Genomic DNA, 27337 nt, shown 5'->3' with positions numbered 1-27337 from the left:
GACTTGACCGTTAATACGCATTTATAATTTGCTCTTCGATTATTTAGTACGGTGGAATGGTACGCCGAGATACGAATAAATTAGTTTCGTGTTTTGAACAAAGCCGGCCCAAAGTTTTGAGTAACGGTCACAGGATCGTTGTAAGAGTTAAACTTATCCCTATCTGTTGGTTTAGAGTGCTTTATTGAGATCCGTCTTGTTGTTTTGTATGTGTAACTTACAATTAAATGCTGTTTCATTTGCTGCTCTCGGGGGAACCTGCTGAATAAGCTAGAAACGTCCAGAATTAAAAATATTATAAATATTATGCTCATGTAAATCACGCCTGGTCATAATATCGGAGTTCACTAGTCACCTAATTAACTTCTCTAACATGAGAAGGCATCAGAATTTTCTAATATATATGAATGCTTCCTGTACTCTTGTAGAATTTTTTCATGACACTTTTTTATGATTTTGTCAAACCGTTGCTCAGAGATAGAGCAGTAACAATTATTCAGTATCAATAATAATTCGTTTTGTAAACGAGTTAAAAGTAGTTGACCGTATTCCCCTGTGATTGAACTATGACCGGCGCGCGGCTAATTCCGTCCCCTAGGCAGCGGCCGCGACCCGCAGGTGTAAAGTCGCCCTTACTTAGGCTGCAGCTTCTCCTCATTTACATAGCCAAGGTATCTTATGCACTGTGCATGCACTCGCTTCTCACTTTATAATTCAAATGATCCACACGAGCGCTGGCTGAATTCGAGGAAATGTGAGAATTTGTAACGGAATTTTAGAAGCTATTTAAAGCGAGAGTTTCTTTGTTCTTATCTAACGTCGGCAATTCATTCCGCGTGTTAATATGTCAAACAAACTTCTGAATCAAAATCGAAATCAGTTAAAATAATTTCGGTAGGTATCATATTCATTTGTCATCGTGGCCTCTATGAAAACGCGTTCTACGTTATGCCAATAACACGTTTATGAATCGATATCATGTTAATGGCTATCTTAAAAGTTTATTCGAACACTTAGCTTTGTTGTAGTTATCAACAAAGAGTAGAGCTGTGATATTTGGTAGTTTAATTATAAAGTCTGGTTCAACGCAACACTCAGCGTGACTGCATTTTGAAAGACATCCTTTGTTAAAGTTTCAAGTCCTAAACACTTTGAATGCAGTTTGAACGCAATCGTGTTATAACGCAAAAACATTTATTCTCTAAAGGTGAGCGATTACATTACTGTTACTGAAAGATTGGCTGGAACTTACGTAGTAGATACTCCTGTGATAACTGCTAACCACGATGGCCTTGGTGAATGTAATCAAATTAGATACATGACGTCATCGCCTCCAGCACCATTACGCTAATTAACGCGAGCGGTGATCTAAACATCATCCGACGATGGATGCTTCGCCGAAATCACCTGGACTATTGATGGATACGAATAAATGGAATGAACGCGCAAAAGCAGAACCAACATGTGTGTCTGATACATGTAACACATATAAATACAAGCACAAACTTGCTAACTAAGAATGAAAACATTTTTTTAAGTAACCCTCTCATATAATTCGCGACAGATTTTGAAAATTTACTGACCAGAATTATTAAGTTAATCTTCAATCTGCGAAGATGTAACCAGTTTAAGTAATAATGGTGCCGGATCAAAGCAATATTTTTGAAACATAATGACGGTGCGGTCGACCTGGCGGGAGCGCGTAGGTTGAATCCAGCCAAGTGGTAACTTCCTCCATTACGTCACTCTAGTGATTCACGCAATTTGCTTCATAAGATGTAAACACTGTTTTGGCTAAAGCATTCAACTATGTCCTCGCTCTTGCCTGCCACTTTACCTCGCTTCGTGTCCTTACTAAATCTAAATCTGACACGAACAACAACCCAGTCTACGCATAGATGATAAACAAAGTTACGTTTTAACTTTGTCTAGCCTTATCGCCTGTTCATTCGTCACGCTAATCTATCAAGCGGGTTTTTGTTTGCCTCCAAGTAAATAACGGCTTGACTGTTTAGTTAAAATAGTCAAGTTCCACAACCATTACACAAAGCTGATTGCAGAGAAACATGAACACAAATCCAAGCTCGGAACAATATTACGATTACGTCATTCATAAAGTAAGTGCATTTATGTAGGGAGCGAGGGAGCCATCTTTGTGCGACTCCGCTGCGGGCCGCTGCTTGTGATATGAAAAGCAGTTTTCTGTGGAGTAAATAATAGAGCGACAGTGAGAAGGCCTCGTATATCCAACCTCGTGACAACTAACGTGTCCCGGGGTAACTTTGTCCCATCCGCTTACATGATACATGTGAGTCTTTAAAACGAATCTTTGCGCTGTTTTGCGGTGTATTATGAATACCAATGTACCTATTTGAATATGCATGGATTTTTCTCAAGTAACTTAGTGTATCCTAATATAGACTTGTTCTTCACAAGCCCCTTTACCTAATTCGGGTTATAAACTACTAGAACTCCTTTCCCTGTAGGTGGAAATGCCGCACACAATTCAAGCAACATGATACCATAAGTAAGTCCCAGACGGCTAATGAAACTTCGCAAAGCCAACACGAGACCGCGCTTATTTAGAGACGACGATGTCGAGCAGATGACGCCCAAACAAATCTCAATATCTGGCATATGGTATGAATATTTAGAGCAGGAGAACGCATCGAGCGTTTCTCTGCACGGCTATAAGACATCGAAAATAGATTGTGCGAATGGGGTTAGACGCACCTGTTATTTGGCTTTCGGGCGGGTGCGGTGTCGGGAGCGCGGGGTGGCAGATTCATTAATAATGGCCCACAATGAGACGCCATTATTTACGAGTTGCGGCAGCCGAGTTGAACCGCATCGCACACTGCGAATGCTTCCAGCTAGTCCCTATCCGGAAACAACTAAGTAACTGAAGCAAAATCTCCGTAGAATTCTATTAGGCGAAGAAGCTAAACCGTACTAAAACTCGAATAAACAAAAATGATGAATAATCGTTTCAGTTTTTGTTGTGCGTCTTATTTGAACAGTATGTAATCAGCTTACATTTCAACAATTGAACATCTAATGAGCTTGGTTGTAATATATTTGCGTCTGGTCTTATCTACCTGGACGGAAACCAAAGACCAATTTTGGCTAGCGCATCCATAATGGGTATGAGTGGCAGCTTTATTTGAGTCACCGCATGATATCGTGTCTGAAGGCTTGTGACTTTTATGGTATGAATTACAAGCTAAGAAGATTATATTGTATTAATTTATCGTCTTATAAAAACTTAAATCTTATGAAAATCCGTAAAACAAGAACGTGGCTTTGTTTTTCTCCTTTTCATATTACATAATATTCAAAAGTAACTAAAGAAACTTCTGGATAGATACATAAAAGTATTTCTCTCTGTCAATTTCATGATTCACAAATCTCAATTTCGTGTCTATGATACGTTCTAAGAGACGCGATGATTGGCGTTTTGTAACACAAAGGATCTTTTGTGCGCTTATATATTTTTAATGTTATGACTCAACGGCTTTTTGTAAAACAGCAAAACATTTTATAAAACCAAACTACTTCTTATTTTGTTGGTTGTTATGTAAAGTAATGTTCGGTAAGATATATCTTTTAGCACTGTGCACTTGCAACTCTTCTTAGACGAAAAATATACATACTCTTTCGTAAACTCGACAAGGCGATGTAACAGATCATACAAACAAAGAAGTATCGGACTAAATTCGTGCATGAACAGTCAGATAGTCTGACTAGAGTCGGTGAGATGAGGTAAGCGACCTTAAAAGCCACTTAGCACACTGCGCTCTCCGCGCCGGTGCCGCTCGCTGCGTTTCTTATTACTTAGCGAATAATTCGGGTAATAACTAGCTACTCCGAGACCGCTCTTATACTGCACTCACACTATATACTGTCCTTTCAACATTGACGGCCTTTTTGTGTCTTATAAGAAGCTCGACTGGGGTGTATGCAGGAATCAAAACAAAAATAAATTAACTAAAGACAACCATTCTTAAATAAGAATGAGTTAGGCAAATCAGACTGACCTCCTGAAAATAAAATAGAAGCCGTAAATTGCGAACTATTTAATGTTTTTATCATATTTCTTAATCATTTTATATATTTTAAGTGTAGTAGCAAGAAAATGTTTATTGTTAAAAAAATAAATAAAGATATATTTTATGTGGAAAAGGTTGAACGGAAATTATAGAGATATTGAGTAACAGCACCTGAGGCATTTTGGCGTTCGCGTCGGTCACTATAACAGCATCAAATATCAGCCAATAGAAGTTTTTCATTTCCGTGCCTACGTCACTGATCCGGAACCCATTTCAGTACGCGAATCGTCTAAAGTTGGGTAAGCGTACATCGTTTCAAAACAAGAAAACTCGGATATACCAAAGAGCTGTCTGTTTTCTTTTTTAGTCACATAACAATATGGTACTTATATTGTGTGCCAGCAATATGAAAGCTACTTTGATTTGAGCTCATGTTTGTATTTCCAGGATTAGTCACGATGTGTGTGCAATGGAATTTTGTGAACAGATCAGAGTAGGCAGGCAACAGAGTAGCAATGTTAAGTCGGATGGAGCGAGTTAATTAACGTTTATGCGGAGTCATCAAACAGGCGTGAGCGCGGAGCCTTCGGGACAGGCTCAGGAGCGCGACTTCGCTCCGCCGCTTTTAATTAAACGTTAGAACCACCGTGCTAAGAAGTCATCTACAATCCACTTGCCAGCACACCAACCCCTTTTCCATACATTTAATCAAAATATGGCAATTGTACAAAAAATGAAAATTACGGTGGTTATTGAGTTCGTTAATTGACGGAAAATACAGACTGCTATTTCGTACTCATAGCTTATTTATAGGATTGCATAATGTCAATATTTGTCAAGTTAACTTGCCTGATTGACACCTGCTAGAACATGAACATCCCCCGAGACATCGTTGGCGAGGATATGACAGTCAAATGTATGTAGTCACTAGTCAGAAAATATTTTGCATATTATGATTAGTTTAAAATACGTATAGGAAATAAACGTGCAATAGAAAAAATATTTTGCAGCATTGCTTAAAACTATCTACAGATTCCCAATTTCAATTAACAAATGTAAAGAGCTAACTGGAATTTACTGTAATTGCCAATGTGATCACTACCCAATTAGTTCGATATATAGGCTCCTGAAAAACTGGACTAGACAATAATTTCTATTGAAGTGCAATTGTTCATCTAGCTGCAACAACTGTGTGTGAGAAAAAACAATCAATAAATCACAAGTGATGCGTCCGTGCTCCTAGCGGGGGTTAGCCAATTACTACGTCGCGCTTCAAGGAAGCTAACCAGTTTCTAAATTCTTCGTATATTTAATTTAGCTTAATTGGTGTGTGGATACACGGCGGCAGGCAGTCGACCGAGAATTGGTGCCTCTTTGTTGGCGAAATCGCGTTTAAAACGGTACCCCTGCGAATTATAAACCGTGCGCACTCTTCTCTTATCACTTGAATGGTATTGTTATATTCGTGTAGACGTTCTATGTTGTTTCAAGGTCAACTTAATCGGAAGGCTGAATTTAGTTTTTGGGACGGTCGTTGGCTCGGCGCCGATGTCGAGAAGCCGAAGGGCCCGCCTCTCTAAACAAATTGCACTAGTTTGGATCGGGCGTGGGAGTAGAATTCATGATTCGTAAAAAGGTAAACTACCTTTTACTCATTACGTGAAAGCTATCAATGTTTTGTTTTCCTGGAAATAGTAAAGTCAACCGTTGATACAATAATAACATTTATCTATTAATTTGTTGTGATTCATCAAAACATAAGAATTGATTAAATTTTATTTCAAAGATGATGTCAACTGTATGTTTAAATATGATAAATATTGTCTTTATGAAGAGACAAAAGGAAAGGACAATCGCGTTTGTGGGTGCTCAAATGGTGATGATTTGAATGGTACAGGAAACTTAGCGCGTGCGCGGTAAACTGATGTGGAGATGAGCAGCGTGGGCGCACCCCCACTAATTTATTACTGTCCAACAATTGGCCATGCGGCGTCTAAGTAACACTCTACGGTGCACAGTTTTAAACCAACGGGACTATCATGCGATCAAAACTTATGTAGAGTAACAATAATGTTTCACTGTTATTGTTTCGATCTGCAAACTGAAGCCTTTCTAGGAAGTCTTTGCCGCCTCCCACCATTTCTTGCTAATAAAGATGTTTAATCTTATTAATTACTGCACGTAGCTGTACAGAAATGGAATCCTCCGGACTAACATCATGTGAGCAATAAATATTGCTCTTGAAATTTTCTCCGGTATCCGAATGAGGAGAGAGGAGCGGTGTACAATTACACGTGCGGCGATTGGTAACTGCGACGTTCATGTGTTCATGTATAATGTACTTATATTTTTATGTGTGTGAGAACTGCGTTCGGCGTGGGACGGCCAGTGCATTTTTTGCGAACACGAGATGAACGGCAGGTCGTTGAACTGCGACGCTTGTCTCGGTACCAAATTTTGCCAGCGGAGCGTGTCTTCCAATCTCCTTACATAGCTGCAGTTTTATCGAACAACAGCAACATCTGCTTACAAAAATCGACCTAGGCTCGCGCAGTGGTATGTTAATAGGTTTTATGTTCTGAAAATGTATAAAAGCAAGATTATCGTGTAACTGTACAGGCGAAAAAAAAAGCCATTAAAAACCAAATGCTAATAATGTTACAAGAACTGTAGCCATTGGATAAGCACGATGCTAACACTTTGGTCGCGTGTCAGCATTGGACGACGGCTTACCGGCACGCATTGTGAGCAGGCGAGCGGCACGACGAAACAGCTGTCGGTATCATTGCTCACTCATTAGACGGTGAAAAAATTGTTTAAAAACAACTAATTAGCACCGCACTGCCGTGCTTATTTCCCGTCTTTCATCCGAGAAGAATGTATGACCGACGCGTGCTTTCTTACTTTATGAAGTGCAATAAGCTTGCGACTAGCTAGAGAATAAAGAAACCAGCCGCCACCAACCAAGATAATGTGCAATAAAAATTCAGAACGGTGCTCTTCCACGGACGCGATATAGGGTACTGATATAGTTTTAATGCTATTACTACCAACTAATTGCATGATAAAATGAAACTTTATGATTCGTCATCTAAGTATCCTGCCCAATGGTATAATATTTTTGAAAAGATCAAAGTAGGTACAGTGTTTGTAGAGTAGCTTGATATCAATCTGAGCAATATTTATCAAAGCAAAAAAGATTTCGGCTTAGATGCATTAAAAAGTCTACAACTCAGGCAGCGCACGGGGCTGCACGTCTGCTTTCAGGCAGTTAGGTAAATTCAAACTGAAGTTAACGTTTGTCAAAACTTCAAAATACGGTGAACCAAAACTGGAATTGAACGTAACAATAAGTTGGCCTTGTCTCGGACATTGACCATGGTTCTACAACAAATGATTTGCAGCTCTGCATTATTAAGATGATAGTCAGCCGAGTAAAAAACGCCTGGATATTTCGAGTCAAACGACTATAAGAAGCGTATAAACGAGCTTTTAGACGTCACGCTCGGTGGCGTGCGCGCTACAAAAACTAGCACACGTCGCATTCGTGACTGCCGCTGCGCTGCACGCCCGCGCTGCCTCATCCATCGACCAAGCTATTGACACATATCCGCAACAGCTTGCCTAATAATGCAGAACATTGACTTAATTCAACATCTGTCTGCGCGTCTAGCGCTTCGAACCTTACTTACTCATTCCATTTCAATACTTGTAACTTATTCCGCAGTCACCGCAATCATGTTGTGACTGAGGCGTTCTAAGCTCGTCAGCTATGAATCAAATGATCGAATCTTACCATTAAGCACACATGCGATACAAGAAAAGGGACTTCAGCCACAAACATGTGCCCGAGACATTCCTAATACTGCAATTGGTACTTACATGAATTTCACATTGAAGATAAGATGTAGATAATTCTTAATTAAAAACTGTTAGACAGTAACTTGAAAGTTTTTATTAGACTAATTTTCTGCATGTTCTGCACATTCGTAAATAGCTGAAACTTCGAAATAGGAGTAATATTTGAATTTGTGTCTGAGCACGACGATCAATTGCTATGCAATTAAACAACAATAGCATGAGATGTGCTGCATTAGAGTGCACGTTAGTTTGCGAGGGCGAGGGGAGGCAAGCGTGTCCTCGGGCAGGTCACGCGCCACGCAAACTCGTTCCGCGGCGCACTTTCGCCGCTCTTCGACCGCTCGCCTGCGCCGGAGTCTGTTGCTAGCTCGCTTGCACATACGGTACCCTTCCCCCTCGATATACCCGCCATGGACAACTTTAACTTACTGGACATGTTGCAAACTTGCGATCAAATCCTTTGTTCTCAATTTTGCGATTTGGCAATCTGGCAATTTTAATTCCCAAAAACTCTTTTCAAGTCTATTATTATAAAGATGAACTTACCATACCTACCGAATAGGCCACTCCGTTACATGCTATTATTTTACTTTTGCTAAAGTATCAAGCGTAAAATTTAATGTTTCCATACATGAACGTCGTTAAAAAGAATGTCTTGTGCTCAAGAAGTGGAAATAATCGGTGCAACACATTGACCGGCTAAAACTCAACACAATCGACGGGGCGGGCGGAAGTGTGGCAGTGGCGAAAAGCTCGCAACTGCATGAGGAGAAAGGAAGCGGCGCGCCGCGCGGTGTGATAAGGCGGCCGGCTGGCGTCGGTCGCGGGGCGCGGGGGGCGGGGGCCGGCGCGCGGGGTGCGCGCGCAGCGGCAGCCCCCGCGCCGCGCCACTCGCCTCCCGTCAGTCGCCCGCCGACTCCGCTTGTGCTTGTGTGACTCGCGCCGCTCCGTGCACCGCACTCGTGCTCCGAACACGACGCGTGCCGCCCCGCTGTGGCCGCGAACGCGACCTCTACGCTACCGGCGAAACGTTTCTCCTAACTTACGTGCAACTTGCTATGTTTTAACTTACGGACATTATACGCTCCCTTACCCGGCTTGTTTATCCCTCATCATGTAAGTGTTACGCTCATTCTATTAAATGCGGCATGATCTCGTCGAAATTCGGAACTCGCGACAAAGTGTATATCGTGAAAGTTTGTGAAGGCTAGTGTGTTTTTGGCAATCGTGTTTTGTACCCACCTGTCTTGTTAGTGTTTGTCTTTGTTTGTGGACGGAGTTAAACCGCCGGCGATTTCCGAAATTCGACGGAAAGTTACCAACTGTAGGAGCGAGCGGTATGTTATAGTGGGCAATGCTGCTGGTTCGGTCCGCTCGCTCCGCCGCATGAGAGCTTTCGCATTGGTTCAAACCTGCTAGGTGCAGAGCGGCCTGCGCTACTCGCACGACAAAATCTAAGTCGAACAAATTCATCCTTGCCCTTTATGTTCAAGTTGTGCTAAGTAGTCTCCCCTAATCCGTGATGGAACTTTACTCCTTCATCAATTTCTTCTAAAAGTGCATTTAGCTAAACTTTCGTAGCTTTGTGTCCTTACAAAACTAATATTTCTTCTTCCAAATTCTTTCTATTTATATTACATGTGTTTATATATCAGGTACCTATGTCAGTGTTCACTGTGAAAAAATGCAAAAGCATCTCAGAAATCCCGGTATAAGTGACCGATTTCTTTCATGATTGTGTTTGAACAGACTTCATGTAACTTATTAAAAAAAAATAAAAAAATTATTTGTTAAATTGGTTAAATCACTGAAAAATCCTTTAAGTACCTACTTTCTATAGTGAATATCGTGAGATAAGCTAAAACTTGCGTGTTCTTATCATATCTCTAGAAAATTACGTAGCTAATCTTATCTCTTAAAACAACAACACAGCGTTGATTCGATGATAAAAAAAATGTTATTAAAACAACGAGAAATAAAAATTGTAACATCGAGTGATTTTCCATGAAATGATAAGTGCATGGCCTATGTGTGCGATTAATATAAATCAGCAACTTTATTTTGCTGCAAATGAAGTTGGTGATGTCACTCCAAGTGATAATGTCAATAAAACCAAAATAATTCATCACTGTTTACAGAAAAATGATAATGAAAGATATGGACTTATAATGCAGCACTTATGTGTCACCAAGCGAACAAATATTGTGTCTAGAATGAGTACAGTCGTAGACATTGTAAAACAAAACTGAAATATGAGATAGAAGCATGTTAATTTTAAAAATGCCTGGGTTTTATCCATTTAAATGTACAATGGATTGTTTGCAACGCTTCTATGCGAGGGTAACAGCTGGCCCTGCTACCTGCTCAACAATAAAAACGTGTGTCAATAGAGGGCCCGCTCTGTATTATTATTATTGCCCCATTTTAGCTCTGTAATACAGAGATTAAAATTAAAATGTAAATTATCATGCCATATTTTAGCACGACTGAGCGTTCTTAGTCAAAATATTAGTCCAAAAATAACAGAATAATAAAAATGATGTGAGAAAAGCATTTCCGTTTAAAAACTCCTTAATAAGTTACAAAGAAGTCTAAATAAATGAAACCGATCGTGACATACTACAAACAGTCATCATTTATCACATTTTGTTCTTTTAAGAAATAAAACCAAATTGAATATCACAAGCTGGTATAAAACTCGTTTTACAATTGAATGGGTTCTTTTTTGCAATTTATGCAAGGAAGCTCTCGTATAATTACGTGTTTCAAGGATAAAATGACCAACTCTCATAAAGATAGATAGAACTACACCTAATACAACCATGATAAGCTTCCTCTTATCTTACCTTATCTCGGTTAAATTAGACCGGTTTAACTGAATGTTACCAAATATTTGAAGGATAATTATTTCCATGTCACATGTTTTGGAAAACGAATAATTTCAAAAAACACATCATAATGTAGATAACTCCTGTGTGATTTTAGAAATTTTCCTTATTACTGAAAACTTTGATACAGAACGAATACTATCATATCCTCCAAGTGATTGATATCTTCTAAGACATGACGTGCCAATAGTTCTTTGATAATATTCATCTGTGTTGGATGTATAAGAACCGTTTTCTGAGGATATTGCGTCATTATTATTTAAAGGATTTATTCATCCTCCACTAGTTTTTCTTAGAATTTTCGTTTTCGGCTGTATAGACGCAATTCTTCCCATGATTTGTTCTGCTCGTCGACCAGAAGGGTCTTGTTTCTCTCATTTCTCTCATTCAAAATGTTTGCTGTTGTATTTTAAATACATTTCCAACCATACTCGTACAGGTGAGGTGTGATTTTGAACAGTTGAGGAGTTCTTGATCCAAAATACCAATTATTGTGAAAACAAAATCGTATTGTATTGATACATATTCGAAGCAAGTTGAGCAACTTTTGAGGTTCAAAATCTCTAAAGAAAAGCAAAGTTTAGAGTAAGAACCTACCTACTTGCATAATGAAGTACTTATATATGTTTTGGTATGATAAGTATTGGTGTATTGTGGGGTCGATACCATCTGTAGAGTGTGAGAGCGGTGGCAGGTCGGCAGGCCCTCGCTCCACGTTCGATAAGGCGTGCACATTAACGGGCGTGCAGCAGCGATAGCGCCGGAATCGTGTAATTTGCGCCTCGTAAATTTAAGCCGTCGCAAATTTTTCGCCTCTCTCGCTAATTACCAGTCCGCCGACGTCCCCTGAGACTGCTAAATGTGCCTCGTACACGTCCCGAATGCGAAAGTAGCGCTAGTTGCGATCTGCTTTGCCTCGCACACGGTAAACAATAGCCTTTGTTTTGGCTACCATGGTTCACCTACGTGTTCAACAAACCATTTTGTTAGAACTGCATAGAGTATGTATTAAATTACAATGTTTCCTTATCTACAGTCCGTCTGATAATAAGTAAGAGCACCCATGAACTTAACTTTAGAATTTGAACAAAAGCCACAGAAACATTCTGAAAATTGTACAAAGATCTACCACATAGAGTTAACTGAATAATGTACCATTTTGTATTTCAGTCATTAAAATAATTTCAGTAAACATCCTTCTAAGTAATTGATAACACTTTTTTCCTTAACGATGTGAGTCAACAATTGCGCGCGCTGACCAACGAATATGGAACCATGCAAGGAATAACAAACGGTGACATCACTGCGACGCCACCAAACACATGCGAAACAAAGCTTAAACGTTCAATTTTGAACCATCGCAGCAAGATTTATGACTGAAATTGCATTACTGGAGACAGAAAATATGGCCTTGAACGTTATTATTACGAATCGCAATCGCGGTTTGGATTGATGGAATTTTCGCATGTGAAAAATTAAAACTGTTCGGATAACACCTTTAAAGTAAATATTAGTCATAGTTATTTGGATAAGACAACTAGTTAATATTTTAAAGATATTAGCAGAACCACATTAGCTTCACACGTTTTGATTATTGCAGACAGTGTAACGCCAGAAATCGATTTTAAGTAAACGTGATGCAGATAAGCGTAGCTATAGCTAAGAGTGCATTGAGCGAGACAAGACTCCGATCAAGCATGTCGAAGGTAAACACGGTGGTGGTTTTTGCGACTGCGTCTGCGGCGAACCGCGACACCACCATCCAAGGTCACCTCTCGACCATACCTGCACTGTTCTACGTCTGTATTAGCATTGTCTGGCGGCCTTGTTGTCTGGGCAACTTTTTAACGTCCAACTGTGTGCTCTAGTTGATTGACGACATCTCCGGCAATGATAAGTGCAGTCCTATGATAATTGGACGTAGTTATGCAGAAACGTTCCAACCCACAAGTCACCCGAAATCTAGTTATTGTGATTGAACAGCCTAAAATTTAGCATATGGTTATCTAAACTCAATATAATTCAACAATAAAACCTCTAGTACCTTTACTAGTTAGAATAAAAAAGAATACAACTGAAACGCGTAAATGCTTATATCTCAAATTCAAGTTTAATTTGAGATATAAGCATTTACGCGTACAGTGGGTTGGAACGTTTCTGCATAACTACGTCCAATTTAAAGAGGACACGCGCAGCCACAGTTTCAATACAATGCGCTGAACATATCCTCGAAAATAATATTGCATTGCTTTCGCGCATCTATGTTCGCTGGCTTGACCTGTTAAATCTTAGATCAGACAGATTCAACATTCCTTGGTTTTGGATCAAATTCATTCTGACATTCGAGAGAGCTGATCAGCAACAGAACGAGTAAAATAATATCCTGAATGTACAGTTGGATAATTCGTTTCAACTTTCGACAGTACAGACATTATTCTGAAACCAGTTCATACTTATGAGATTACTAATTGCTTCATCCAACATTTCCTATTTCTATGTAAGTTTATTAAAACGTGGCTCAGCCGTCATGAAAATGAGATTTTGTGTGAATAGTTCTTGGCTGTAAAAGCAGTCCAATTCTAAAAAATAAATAATTACACGCTGATTGAACTTCACACTTGAATGTTCCGTACCTGAAAGTATGCGGCAATCACAATATAAATGCTACCAATCTTGCTTCATACAATTGTGTCACGTAATGCACAAAAAATTACCAGAGTCATTTATCGGTGAAGGTAACGAATTAAGCGGTACCTTTCAAACGGCTGCACCACGCGTATGGTCGACCTTACCCCGGTTGCTGTCGAACCCAATTCAATCTCAAATAATAAAGCCTTCGAGAATTAATACTGTAAGCGTTCACTTTTGTGTTGCGAAATTTCATCGACCATTACAAAAGATTGTCGATATGAAAAGTGCGGTTGAATTACTATCTGATGTTTTCAGAATAGATTCAGTTAATTAATAATGAATCATTGCAATGAAAAGGGCTCAATTAACTTATTAAGATATGAAGTTTTATTAATTAAAGATAAAATACTCAAAATAATTGCCTTCGTAGAAAGTTTTTTTTTATATATTTAAATAAATATTAGGTACATCTATTTTAAATTATGTGCGCGGTTTCCAGGCGAGCTGTTCGCATTCTAATTGTCTTGATAGCTCAGTGGTTAGAGCGCCCTACCTGGCGGTGGGAGACCCAGGTTCGAGTCCCGGTCGAGACCTTGAATGCGGGCTGGTAGTCTGGTGGCCGATTGTATTAAAATATAAAAATTTATACCATCCCCCGCATTTTTCAGATACCTAACTATTAAATCTACATGATACTCTCGATGGTAACTTGATCGAATCGGCGATCGCACAAAGGCCCGCTCGACTGTTTTTCCCCCTCCTGCGCCCACCCCTGTCCCCGACCGCTCTCACGAGATTCTTATTTAGATTCGCTTCCGTCTGATTGCTCTTGGTAATCTTTTCACTGGGTTATTGAATGTCTTCCCCGTGCGTGTCGAGCACCGAAGGAATCTCCCAGAGATCGGCGCCGACGTGAAAAGAATCGGCCGCCGATATCATTTGAAACCACCATTCTCAATTTCTGGTTTAAATGCAGAAAATAAAAGGACGTCCATTTGCTTTGTGTGCGAACTCAGGGGGTTGGACTTGATAGGTTGCAATCATAACAACTGGAATTTATTTCAAGGTTCTCTTACTGCTTTACGTGTGTTGTCTGACTGTTATGAATAGAGATAATTATGTTTATTTGGCAGCAAGTTATTTAGAACCTTAACTGCTGGAACGGTATTACATTTTTTGCATAAAACCATTCTAATAGCTTGTATGCCTCCGCTTTTGATTACTTCTCTCTTCTTATCTCTTAAAAAGGACACCATGTTGTACAAAAATATATTTGTTGATTAATATAAACCGCAACGGACACAAATGGCCATTACTATCGTGAGCCTCGACGTAACTAGATTTGGTCAACCACAGCACTTCGTAATCATTGTTACCCGTTTCCTTGTTGCACAGTACAATCTAATTTCACGGCAGCTAATTTGCGGAGTAATTGGTGCCATTTCAACAATTTGCTAGAATAAAACTATAATTTACTATTATTTTGACTTGGTTGCTAACGTCTGAGTTAAAAACTGAAAAACAGAATCGTTCGGGAAATGTGTCGCATTGAGCGTAGCGCATCCACACCGCGTGAAAATCGTCCCGATGCATCTACGTTGAAAATAAAATTTGAAGATTTATGCACAGTGAAGAGCGCGACGTTGCGTTGCCGCACACCGGGCTATTTTCAACCAGGTTATGCTTTAAATAGCGCATTACGATAGGATTTGGTTTCACGAGTTTTTCCCTGTTCCCGGCCTCAGAGCGTTCGTTTCTAGTGGCAGCGCCCACACAAAGAATTTTTCTGTGCGATGATTCCCCTGACACTTATTGACGTTGCCGCCGTGAAAACACTTTTACATCTTTTCATAGTTTTATTCTGATAAAGTCGACGTCTATAATATCCGTTAAAAGTTTCGAGACTGTGCTGCCAATTAGTAAATGGTTAGGTTTATGACTTCTATTTGGTCAATGCGCAACGTCTATCACGATGTGTGTACATTATTACAAAATAAAGTCTGTTCAAATCTGTTCGCTATGAAATAAAAAATTGCTTCATGGATTTTCAAGCGATTTTTATTAATTGATGAAAGCAAGCATTAATCGAGATGAAGTTCTGGGTTGGCCAGGGCAGGCAGGTCGAAGAGAAAATATATTATTATTTATATTACAAAGATTGTCATTGCGGTACCGAAATGATTTATTTATTGTGTAACGTGCCACATAACCATTTGAGGTACAATTTTTCTAAAAATTTGCTGTCAAAAGTATTTAAAGTACCTGTGGGAAAAAGAGTAATTTAAAGATTGCATATTCCCGAATGTATGTAACTTCAATCCGAAAGATCAACTGAAAAGGTGCTATGATCTCTACAGTATAATCCTGAGATTAGTAGGATTTCGATTGTAATTTTGGTATTTGATATGTTAGTCTCAATTAAGGCTTTTGGAAGTATGCCATCTTTTTTTACTCATTTGTCCATATTTTTTTGAGATCATACTGGTAACTATAGGATTTTTCTAAATAATGATCCTTCTCCGTTGTTCATCATCATGTACAGTTAAGTAGACTCTTGTGCATTAATCATGATCATTACTAAGTATAGGTAATAAATAGTACAACGTATGCCATTAAAATGTATCTAGTAGGATGATGATGGGGTAGCAGGTTGGAGGCGACGTTCAACAATATGAAGGTACCTTTCTGCCTTGTGCCTAAATAGCCAGCATCCGAATAAAAACTCGATAACTGCTAATTCCTCTTGCGCACCTTTGATAGTGTTCACATTGCATACTGTTGCTGGCAAATAACATGCGACAGAACGAGACCTGAAAGTAATGTTTGCCTAAAATCTGCCGCCAGTGAGGGTGCCGCGCCAGTCATATGCTCGCACGGGACCCTCACCAGCGCGGGCCTGAGAGCGGCCGCCGCGCGTGCTTGCTAACCCGGTAGCCGCTTGTGCTTGGCTCCGGGGCTAAACGCCCGGAGAGTAACCTGTGTGTTTTGTTGTTCGCAGAGTTGAGCCCCGCACCGCACCGGCTTGCTCGCTGACCGCCGAGCCGCTAATCTAGCTTTTTACGCGCTCCACCGTCGCCCGCCCAGACCCGCACCGGCCGCCGCCATGCTCGCGCACCAAGCACCGCTCGCCCTCTACTAAACTCAACCGTCAACATCGATAAGAACGCGTGTGATAATAATATTTTAATACTCGCCTAAATAAGCTTGCAACGTCGGTGTCTTTAATTCTAACTTAATTGTAAGATTAATCAACTAGTAAGTAGGTACCTAGCGTGGTAGCCGCGCGTGAATCGTCGCGGAACTGCGTCCCGTGCGTGTGTGTAGTAGTGTAGTGAGGGTGCGCGATCGCAACGTGAGTGCAGCAGCAGCAGTCTCTCTCGCCGTGTGACCAGTGCATGCTGAGAGCGCGCGGGCGCGCTCGCTCCCCGCCGCCTATGCGCCGCACTCGCTCTGCGTAATTGCGCGCGCATCTACCGCCCCTGAATTTTATGGCAGCAATGGCCACCATGGTGAACATGAATAACCTCTTAAACGGCAAGGACTCACGTTGGCTGCAGCTTGAAGTGTGCCGCGAATTTCAACGGAATAAGTGCTCGCGACCTGACACCGAATGCAAGTTTGCGCATCCTCCAGCAACCGTGGAGGTGCAGAATGGAAGAGTTACCGCCTGCTACGACAGTATCAAGGTGAGTTTCAATGTTTTGTTTTTAGGGATTCGACATTTTAGCAATGTAATTCCATCAAAAACTGATGCAGCTGCGATTTTCCGACTGAACAAGAAACAACCCCTCAAGGCGACATTTCGCCGCCTCTATTCCGCTCGCCGACCTCAATCCCAAGGCTAGCTTGAAGTGACGTCATAGCCGCCGCCGCCGCGCTGTCGGTCGTCTATGTTGTATGGGAATTGGCGTAGCGCTAACATAATGAGCAGGACGATGACTCGCAGCCTCAACTTTTACTTCTCTATCCATATGTATAACACAAATACGAGTACATATCATGCTACTATCTGGTATACTTACCAGTAGTTTCCTTATCTATAAAACTGAATTAACATGAAAATAATACATTCAGTTTTATTGTATTACTCTGCATGCACAAACGCAGATTAGAATTAAATTGTGACCGTTGCCAAAATTAATGTCAGAGAAAACATTAATATTTTACATCGATTTGAACAAATAAAACGGTTTATCGGCAAGTTTGCTCGGCTATTACGTGCTACAGCCTTATCAACACGGTAGAATGACGTGATAACGGGTAGGTAGGTATTTCGGGCGAATGGAGGGCGATAAAAATTAAAACTGACATGTAAACACGCACCTCCGCCGCTGCATCGCCTCGGGCCGGAGGGCCTTATCGCGATTATGTCCACTCGTTCGACTCTCCAAATAACACAGTCCGTTTTATTTACTAAAAATATATTTATCACAGATTTTTTCATCATCCAATTGCATTAAATTAGCGTTTAGCATTCTATAAATGTAATTCATTATTTTCAATTCAACAAACCGTTTGCTTGGTAAATCAACAGATAAATAGAAGGCGTTTTCTCATTTCTTAATACCTATTTCCCTTCGTATTTTCCTTTGATGCTTGGTTGAATAACGCGATCAAGAGATAAAACGCACTGGGATCGAGAGCGAGCCAGCGCGCCCGGTAAAGATTTCCACGTCTGCCATCCCGCGTGCGCTATTCAATATAGCCATGTTTCTAACATTACGACTAGGATACATCGCCGATGGCGGCTTTCTGAGCACCGCATCATTGCATTGGCTTTAAAACGACGTTCCTGCTTCTTGAAGAACTACTCAATGTTATTTCAGCAGCCTATCACAAAGTTGTGACAAAAGGAGTATTATAAGAAGGATAGTTATATTTTTTTTTTTAATAAAATATAATTGCTTGAAGATGTCAGCTTTGTTTCATGAAACTACGCTGAGACTGAGATACAACATGTCGTCACCCATCGATACAAATTACGACGAGATATTATATCTGTGTGCGAGTGTACATTCAGTAACATGTGTGAGGCTGCAGTAGGTAATTCGCTTAAAGCCGGGCATGATGTTTAGTCCGAGACTCTAAACAATGAGCTGTCGTACATTGTGCGGGCTTTGTGCGCCCTGGTGGTATCGTGGCATCGCCCCGTCGCCTCCACACCGCCTGCACTCCACAATGCGCTCCCTTCAATGCCATTACCTTATTAATCGCCTATCTCGGACTTTTCTAAGTAAACATCGATGAAGTTCCATTCGATTAACTATGATATCTGGAGCTACTTTTAGTATTTTTCTCAGAATCTGGATTCAATTGAATGAAGAATTCAGCAAAAGCTAACATTTTTAAATTTATAACCGAATTTGCTTAGTGTTCAATTCTGCATTCCTATATAATATTCAGCTCACTAAATTGGAAATCGGTTACAATACATCCTGACTGATTCATGAAATCTGAAAGTCATATCATACATGTAGGTCTTTTTTTTAAACCTTAGAGGTTTTATCCGCACAAAAAGGTAAAGCCGCACTTGGACCACACGATAGCTCAAGGAAACTTTAAATAATCCCCCGGAGAATGCGAAATAGTGCATCGTACGTCGCTCCGGCGCTAATCTGCACGATAAAAAGCATCTCGAGGACGGGGAACGCCGCTTATACTGTTGACTGGCGATGGAGCGTCCAGATATTTAACTGGGAGGACGAAAAAGTAAACAACGGCTTTGTGAGGTGCACTAGTGCTGGCTCTTTGAAGCAGCCTGCCCGGCGCCCGCTGGACCCGCCTAATCGGCTAAAGCGAAAACTTCGTTCTTTCATCACTGAAACCTGAAACGGTGTTGTTATTCGATTTTCCGCTGATATAATAAGGGTTTTGTGTCTGTTGCCAGTACAAAGCTAATAACGCGGATACGAAAGAGGCAAGTACGCAAGCACTAGACTAGATAACAATTTGGTATCTGGGATGACGACATATTGTACTGCTTGTCTTATTTGAAATATCGTTTTTCAAATCATTTTATTTACTTTGTTTACAGGATCCACACATTCAATAAATGCACATGAAGTATTTCATTATACAAACCGAATGTTATCACACAAAAGTTGTCACCGCCTCAGAGGTACGCACATAATCGCTCGCTGATCAAACAAACCCGCGGTTTCACCCATGCCCCGCTCCGCGCCTTTCGCGAAACGTCTCCCGTGATTAAGCCTTCAATTACGCGATATGACGAGGGGGTCATATTTGATTAGGCTACGTGTTGTGTTGATTAAACCGAGCTTATTGCCTTATTCACTTAACCTCACCCACGCCACTGATATCTACCTGGCGAGCGATGCGTCGTATTGTCAAACCGGATTCTCGATCGTCTCATCACATCACCTCCGACCAATTTGCTGACATTAAAACGACCATGAAACACTGACCGCTAACCATGACGTAGGCGTGCGCAGACACACACATTTTTTATAATCATGCTTGTATTATTACTTTTGTGCCTGTAAGGTAAAATCAAATTAGTTGCCATTTATTTTATAGAACTCGGGCAATAGTTATGTCATCAATACGCTGTCTGTCGTTGTCGCCTTGCGAAATCAACTAGGTAGTGACTTCATCTTAGTCAACAACACTGTGACGGTTGACTAAGTTCTCTTACCACTTTTTATGATACAATTACATTGTAATGTACTGTTAATACAAGACGAGCGTGATGAAATCATTTATAACTTTAACTTCAGTAACAAGGCAGCGAATGATATTAATTTTTGGCCCTTCACAAAACCTATTAAAATCATCGCCCAGATTAACACCAAAAAAGGCACTAAACCATTGTACAATATCCATGTCAGAAACCTACGCATTGTGTGAACAGCCTGCACGCATAACAATGTACTTTGTAAAGGGCAGCAGTGAAAGTGTGCGTGGGTCCTGGCGGTCTCAGTTCGCACTGCTTGCAGTACCTTTAGTCGCCATACGTGGGCAGTGATAGATGCACCGGCAGTCGCCGCCACGCCGCCGACTCAGCACTCGAAATAGAAATACACAACCAACTCGTCCACCCACATGCCTGCTTTCATCGCAGAACTGATTTGTAAGCAAACTCACCTCAGTACACAAAATTCCTTCCGCTTTATAAACTCAACTGAAATTCAACGGTTCGGTTTCGATGATGGCTTCTTGCAAATGACCCTGATAAAAATATTTCTGCTGCAAATTACGGTAGGCTTACCTCCAGCATCGCCTTAAATCCTAAATCATCAGCATCTCATCTCATCATCATCATCAGCTTAAATCATGTTAAAGGCCATTGATGATGATGACCTCCAACATCAGCTTAGAGAATATCGTGAAGCAAAACGATTAAAATTTGTGGAGTAGCTCTGCCTCCATTTCTGGGAAACTACAAATTGTTTGCGACTTGCATTTCTCAGTGAAAGCAGAAGATTGTGAAATTTTGTCTCTGACCTATATTATTATTTTTGGAACTCATTCCGTTCCGTCTTTCGACGAATCCAGCAAAGCAATCTATGGGTCTTTCAAAACATTATTATCAACAAATTCAAGAAGCCTTTGATAAAGTCCGATCATCTCAACTCGGCCGTTCGTAAATGAGCAAACAACTGCTAACAAATCTGGAGCAAAAGCTATTGCTTTGGGTACTCCTCTGGAGAGGTTTTCAAAACTCGCTCGCCAAGTGTTCCGCTGCTGAACATTCAGAACATTCGGGGCATTTAAAAGCCGCCAGTAATCTCAACTGGCGAGCGTTTTACGCCACGCTGAAGTTGTTTCATATGTCGGATAACTTTATGGACTGCTAAACACCAGACATTCTACACGAAAAAATATTAAGAAATCATAATGCCATATGCAGTACAAAGTTATCTGCAATGTCAATCGTGACTGTAACATATAATTAGTGGATACATCATGGATGAGTAACAAAATAATAAAATTGTGAATATTACTAAGCATAATTATGCATTCCTATAATTAACCCAGAAGTACAAGTTACAAACAAGGTCACCAATCTTGGACTGGAGATTGTTCGTGAACCTTCACGCGTTGTAGATAGGTAAGTAGACGTGGCCGAGACGGCGGACTCTGTTAGAATACCGGCACCGTTACGTGATTCATTACATATAGTAGATATACGTATGTCTGTCTGCTCGGACCGTCCTGCCTCCGAGACCGCAATGACGAGAAATTAGCTATGGAATGTTTACTACCTACGTGGTTCACTTATAACCTGTAATTGGAAAAGGATTGTATTTACTGTATCGATCAAACACGTTTTAATAAAGACATTTATTGTCTGACCGGACACACCTGGCATTTAGCTAATTGGACGTCATGCAGTTACACTAAATACCATTATTATTCATAAAATGTTCACGTGGCGGCGCTACGTTGAATATAGTCAGATTAAAAAATTAAAATACGTAAACATTACAAATCCTGAAATATGTCTGAATTCAATAAAATGTAATGAAGACATTTAATTGCAGAGTATTTATTGTGCAAATTAGAACTCAATTTAAGACTTCTAAATATACGATCCATCGAGCAGGGTTACGTTTTGCCAGCGAACGTTCATTAAGTTTGTGCAGCAGAGAGCGTTGTGGCGCACTCGTCGCGTGCTATCGTTTGCATTAGTTTTTAAAAATCACTTAATCTGACCTGGATTGAACGCCAGCATGCTTCAAGTAATTGCTGCATAAATTGTCGTTCTCGTTTTAATTGTACTACGTTTTGGTAGCCCACATTTTTTTAATAAATAAGATTACACGTAGGTGTTTTTCTTATTTTAATTTTGCGCAAGAAACGTCATAAGAAATGCGAGAGCAAAAGAAACGATTTCTTAAATGTTCACAGGAAATGGAGCAATCAAAAACCAAAGTCTCGTCGAAACGATGCGTTGAAGCTTGCGATTGTGTGTTATTATTTTATGAAGACCGGAATCTGAAGTCGTTACGCAGTTATAAATAACAGATTTTAATAAGATGTCCAACTTTCACGTTGCGTGATAAGTGGGGTGTCACGTTTCGTTCGCTCTCGGATTTCGCCACTCGCCGTTCAAATTGCACACAGGCTGGCATTCGTGCGCTCTCCTTGCATCAAACCAATAACTCATTATAACGATATTCATTTAAATTATTATAAATATAGGCTATTTAAAATATCGGAGTGTGAGAGACTACGTGAATTCTTTATTCACACATAGTTTGGCCATATGACAAACTTTTCAGATGTATTCGCTGAATTTGTGCTTTCTAAAAACGTCACTCTCTATATTTAATCTTTCCACCAAGCGCAGAGCGTGGATGAAAAATACTGTCGTGCCGTGTCCATTAGGCAAAGTATATTTTTAGATGGTATTCTCGGCGACATGAACTTTCATTCCACTTTTAGTTAATACCGTCCAACAATGCTTTTAAAGTGTCTCAACATAATAGCAGAAATTAACCCTAAATACTCATTAGTGGTGGTGACGCCTGAGGATGATTTTAGTAGAATTAAGACCGAATGGGCTATTCCCACTATACCATTTCCAGAGTCGTCAATAAAAAATACCACGAATCGTTCGCGAATGAGGAGGGGCGGCGCGCGGCGCATTCCTACATGCCGCGCATTTCCATCCGATATTGCGCCGCCATTATGCCCTGCTCCTCGGCTCCCGCCCCGTGGGCCTCACCCCGCCGCCCTTTAATTAAACAGTGAGACCCGAGAGACACGTTTCCACCACCAACGTGGAAAATCACGTAAATAGCTCCAAAGTTATTTCTTCACTTCAGCCCATCCATCCTATTGATAATGGAACTGGATTGGTTTCCCCGTGTTATCGTTCACATGTGATGTTATGCTCATAATCAGTCGATTACCGGGAGCTTGGGTAACAGTCTAACCGAATTACATTAATAGGAGGAACAAAGACACTGATATTTAAGAATACATTTATCATGGCGTAATATTGCACTCCGCAATAGCAAGCAGAATAGGTTCGCGATCGTTGCTCGCACAACATTCGTTGTTTCCATGGCAATGGCTAGGTGAAACAATGCGTGTAATTCGACGACATTAACCTCCTTTCTCGACACATCTGCGTAATAAAATAAAGGCGGCTCCTACAGGGCTCGTAATGACGCCAGAGGCCCCGGTGTCGGGTGTAGGGTGTAATGAGCGCGACTTATCTGCGCTCATTTGCATGCCGAGTATCAGCCTCGACCTTGGCACTTCGCTTGCATCACGATTCACGTATACAACGTACCGAATTCGACGCCACGCCGGACGCATGGTTACGTCATCCGCTGCCGCCGGTGCGAGACTATTACGCGATAGCGAAAGTCTAGTCTGGCCCTTTACGGCAATATTGAACAACTCCAGTCTACAGTGTGAGGCAAGCAGACCGATCATGTCACATGTCACCCTAGTCAAATACAAGGATAAATTGCTAGGTTGGTTAAGTATTTTACAAAGCAATTGTTTTAGGATGACTTGATAAAGGCTAAAGACTTTCTACTTGTTCATAAGCTATATCTTCTCTGTCTTCTCTGTCACTTTTAGTCATTAGCAGGACGGAGAATCGACATTTCTATGTTGATTATATTTTGTACTCTGTGCTTTCGATGAAGCATAGGTATGAATAATCCGAGAAGCCAGCATTTTTAATAAGCTTTTAAATCAATAGTTTTGAATGCCCGCGAAGACTCCTTCTAAGAGTCTTATAGTAATCTCTAACTTTATGGTTATGTCTGGGTATTGTAAAAATTCTAGAAATTGAAGCTTTTTCTTCAATCCATCTCGTGATACAGTAGCCATAAATCTGAGCGTCTGGGGGCTTAACACTGTCGGAGCAGATCGTTATCCATACTTAGGTCGCTACTCACCGTTTCGCTGAATAACTTAGATAGACAGGCAATCGCTTCGCAAAAGTGCATTTTCAGCCGGAGGCGAGGCGCGGGCTCGATGTGCCACGCTTTAGCCCCGACGACGCTTTACATGACAATTGCGATGTCCCCGGGGCGAGCGCCGTCGTCGCGACTCTCAGATGCTCCAGTGGCGTCGCTATCTCGCCGTTTCACTACCTTTTGCAATATCGAATGGTTTATTAAAAAGGAACCCTATATTTGTACTTGTGTAAATGTAAACCCTCGTCAGTAGCGTTGCTATATGAAAAGAATGGAGAACCAGTATAAGGAATGCCATCTTGATATTTTATTGTAGCAATGGCGGAGTCTAAAATCGTAACTGCTTTGAAACTCCACACGAAGAAATTTAAAATGACACTTAAGGTTTTGGATTTGATTTTTGAGAAAAAGAAAGAAAACTTTATTATGAAATAAGTACAGGATGGAATTTGGGATAACTTGCACAACAGTAGTTGAACACAACGCACATGACTGAGGCACCATTATATTCGTTTTGCTTTTACGTAGTGAAAGGTGTGAAAGTCTTGTTGGTAGCATGAGTATTACTCGTGACAATAAATGTTACATAATTCGGGGGAGCTAAGTTGAAGTGCACTTCGTCAGCCCGTTCCCAACGGTCAATAAAAGAGAAGACGAGGAGTTCGAATTGGAACTGTTCTTTCACGACTACGTTTGCATAATTGAATACGCTCACTAGTCGCGTCACGCGCGCCTCCATCCAACTTAGCATCCTTAATTGGCCTACGTATTATTTGCCAATTAAAGTGAATTCTCATCGCGGACGTGACACGAAACCTATATGGATTTCACGGGAAAGAGGATTGTCGGTTTAGGAACTCCCCTAAAATTATTTTACGCAAATACATTGTCCACAATAACTCGTTATAAATATGAATACCATGCCAATTCATGTCCGGTCTGGTCGTACATGTATGCTGGTGACGTACATCTCGTAAATAGATTCACTCGCCGCGACATAAACAAAGCCTACGCTAATGATACGACGTCTATAAATAATGACACATCCAAATGACTCATAAACTGGCCAAGTAGAAATATCTGCAATCTTAATAATATCTACAAGATTTAAAAAACTTTCTACATAGTGCAGTGACGTTAAGAGTTGCAAAACCCGATTCACAAGTTATGAGCTATAGCTCTATAGAGGACATTGAGCGCTTCTGCATCACAATCCGCCATACTTGATCTGCAATGTGGTTGCTAGGGACATATGTGCGATTCGATAGTACCGTTAGTATTACTATTAAGTAATCTGTGATTATAGCCTGTTATTTTAGTTACAGTTGAGAAAATAATATAATCTTTGATATCGGCTTTATAAGAAGATGAAGGTAATTTCAAAACATGATACCGATTCTTTTGGTATACATGCCTATCCACGAAAGGAAAAACGAATTAACGGAACATAAATCACCAGTAGCTGTTTGCGAATGACGCAGATTGTAATGGTTGCTAGTTTTCATGTCTTGGCACAAGCGTTACACAACTTCACAATATTTTTACCGGCCACTACTAAGAGTTGGGATTCAAGGCCAGGCGCGCCGTAGGAATCGAGTTCCTGATCCGTCCGGGATGCCTCTCGCTCGCTCCCGCCCGGCCGGCTGGAATGCGTGCAAAATAAACAAGTCTAACCGGTTTCGTTTCGCATCGTGAGCTTTGCCCACTCCAAGCCAAATGCAGTCTTTCTCTAATCCTCAACAACTTATGTATTTACCAAGAACTTTATGTTATATGTTCAATCTAAACATTCACAAATCGATGCAGTATCAGCCTCGTGAGATAAGTCGGCTTATCGCCTGTGCTAACTTATTACACGTTTGTATACAGCGATGAACACTGAAAACTGACGGTTTTACCGTGTTTCAGTGGTGGCTCTAATTTCATTTTAAATAGTTCCGATCTTGATGTTCCTAATACATGTATCCTGATTCCTAAAGATTATGATTATAATATGTTAGAATAAGATGAATCAATTCTTCATTGAATGACTCAATGTATTAAATCCACGCCATTCTTTATTCAGTTTAACAATCGGCATCGACCGAACTATTGTTAGATAGTGAAAATCGATGCATTGGCTTCGCCCTTCTAAGGTCGCGCAGTGGCAGAACCCTTTATTATATTTTGACACGGTTGAACTTTGTTCGGGTCATACTCAAAAGTGGACTCCTTAATACTTTGATAAGAATCGCATCAATATAAAGAACTAAAAGTTCATAGGGGTCGTTTGTTTTGATACTTCTTTATGGTACGAGAGCTGTGTCATTATTTATGTTGCAAAAAGCACGACGTGGAGCATCGGACAATGTGTTACCGTTCACGGCGACCGGCGACCGATAGACGACAACGCCCATATATCTCCCGACGGAGCGTGATGTATTGCCGCCGATCACACCTCACTACAAACTAACTAGCCACGACACATTATATCCCCACATTATCTATAAATGTCACGTGCTCAATCGATACAACAAACCTGAAAAGATGTAATACCTTTTAATATAACAATTTGTTCACAATTTCCTACGATTTATGGCTGTCGTCCTCTTATCGTTCATCCAAAGTAGTGTTTGCAGGCAACATTAAAATTAGAAAAACTTAAGGCGTGATACAAGTCGCAAACGAAGGATCATTTGATTCGTTTGATTAAATCGCATTAGAGTGGGAAGTTCCTGATGACACCCGAAATAATGCGACAGAATGGTTTTTACGATGGTGTTTACATTCGGTGGTGAGCGTGGCGTTGTCGTGTTACGTCGTGAGATGCTCCACTCAATTAGCGCGAGGCGAGGATGAGTGCCGACTGACAGTCGCGCTCGCTCCACGATTCTTGTTAAGTGGTGAGCATTCATTATTTAGCAACACTTCTCCTACAGTTTTCGTGGCCTTTTTTGCGTTTTATGAAATGAAGTTCTGTTTCCGAACGTTCAAGACACAGAACCTTTCTTGAGTGCTGTTGAGA

At 40.7% G+C, this 27337-nt stretch overlaps 1 protein-coding gene across 12 annotated transcripts in view; it reads left to right on the top strand.

Moving 5' to 3' along the window:
- The window catches only part of LOC124645625 (protein muscleblind), a 228486-nt gene that overhangs the window by 159986 nt on the left and 41163 nt on the right, over nt 1-27337 (top strand). For 11 of the 12 annotated variants that reach the window (XM_047185438.1, XM_047185436.1, XM_047185433.1 and 8 more), the window contains one exon: nt 16428-17115. In XM_047185438.1, coding sequence (XP_047041394.1) covers nt 16918-17115 — 198 coding nt within the window. In that variant the 5' untranslated portion in view covers nt 16428-16917. Of the gene's footprint in view, nt 1-8805; nt 9027-16427; nt 17116-27337 lie in introns of those variants that run through there. The other variant, XM_047185427.1, reaches the window with a different exon arrangement.

Source organism: Helicoverpa zea, chromosome 3 (genome assembly GCF_022581195.2).
Source record: "Helicoverpa zea isolate HzStark_Cry1AcR chromosome 3, ilHelZeax1.1, whole genome shotgun sequence".
NCBI classification, from domain to species: domain Eukaryota; kingdom Metazoa; phylum Arthropoda; class Insecta; order Lepidoptera; family Noctuidae; genus Helicoverpa; species Helicoverpa zea.
This window is presented reverse-complemented; position numbering and strand designations above follow the sequence as displayed.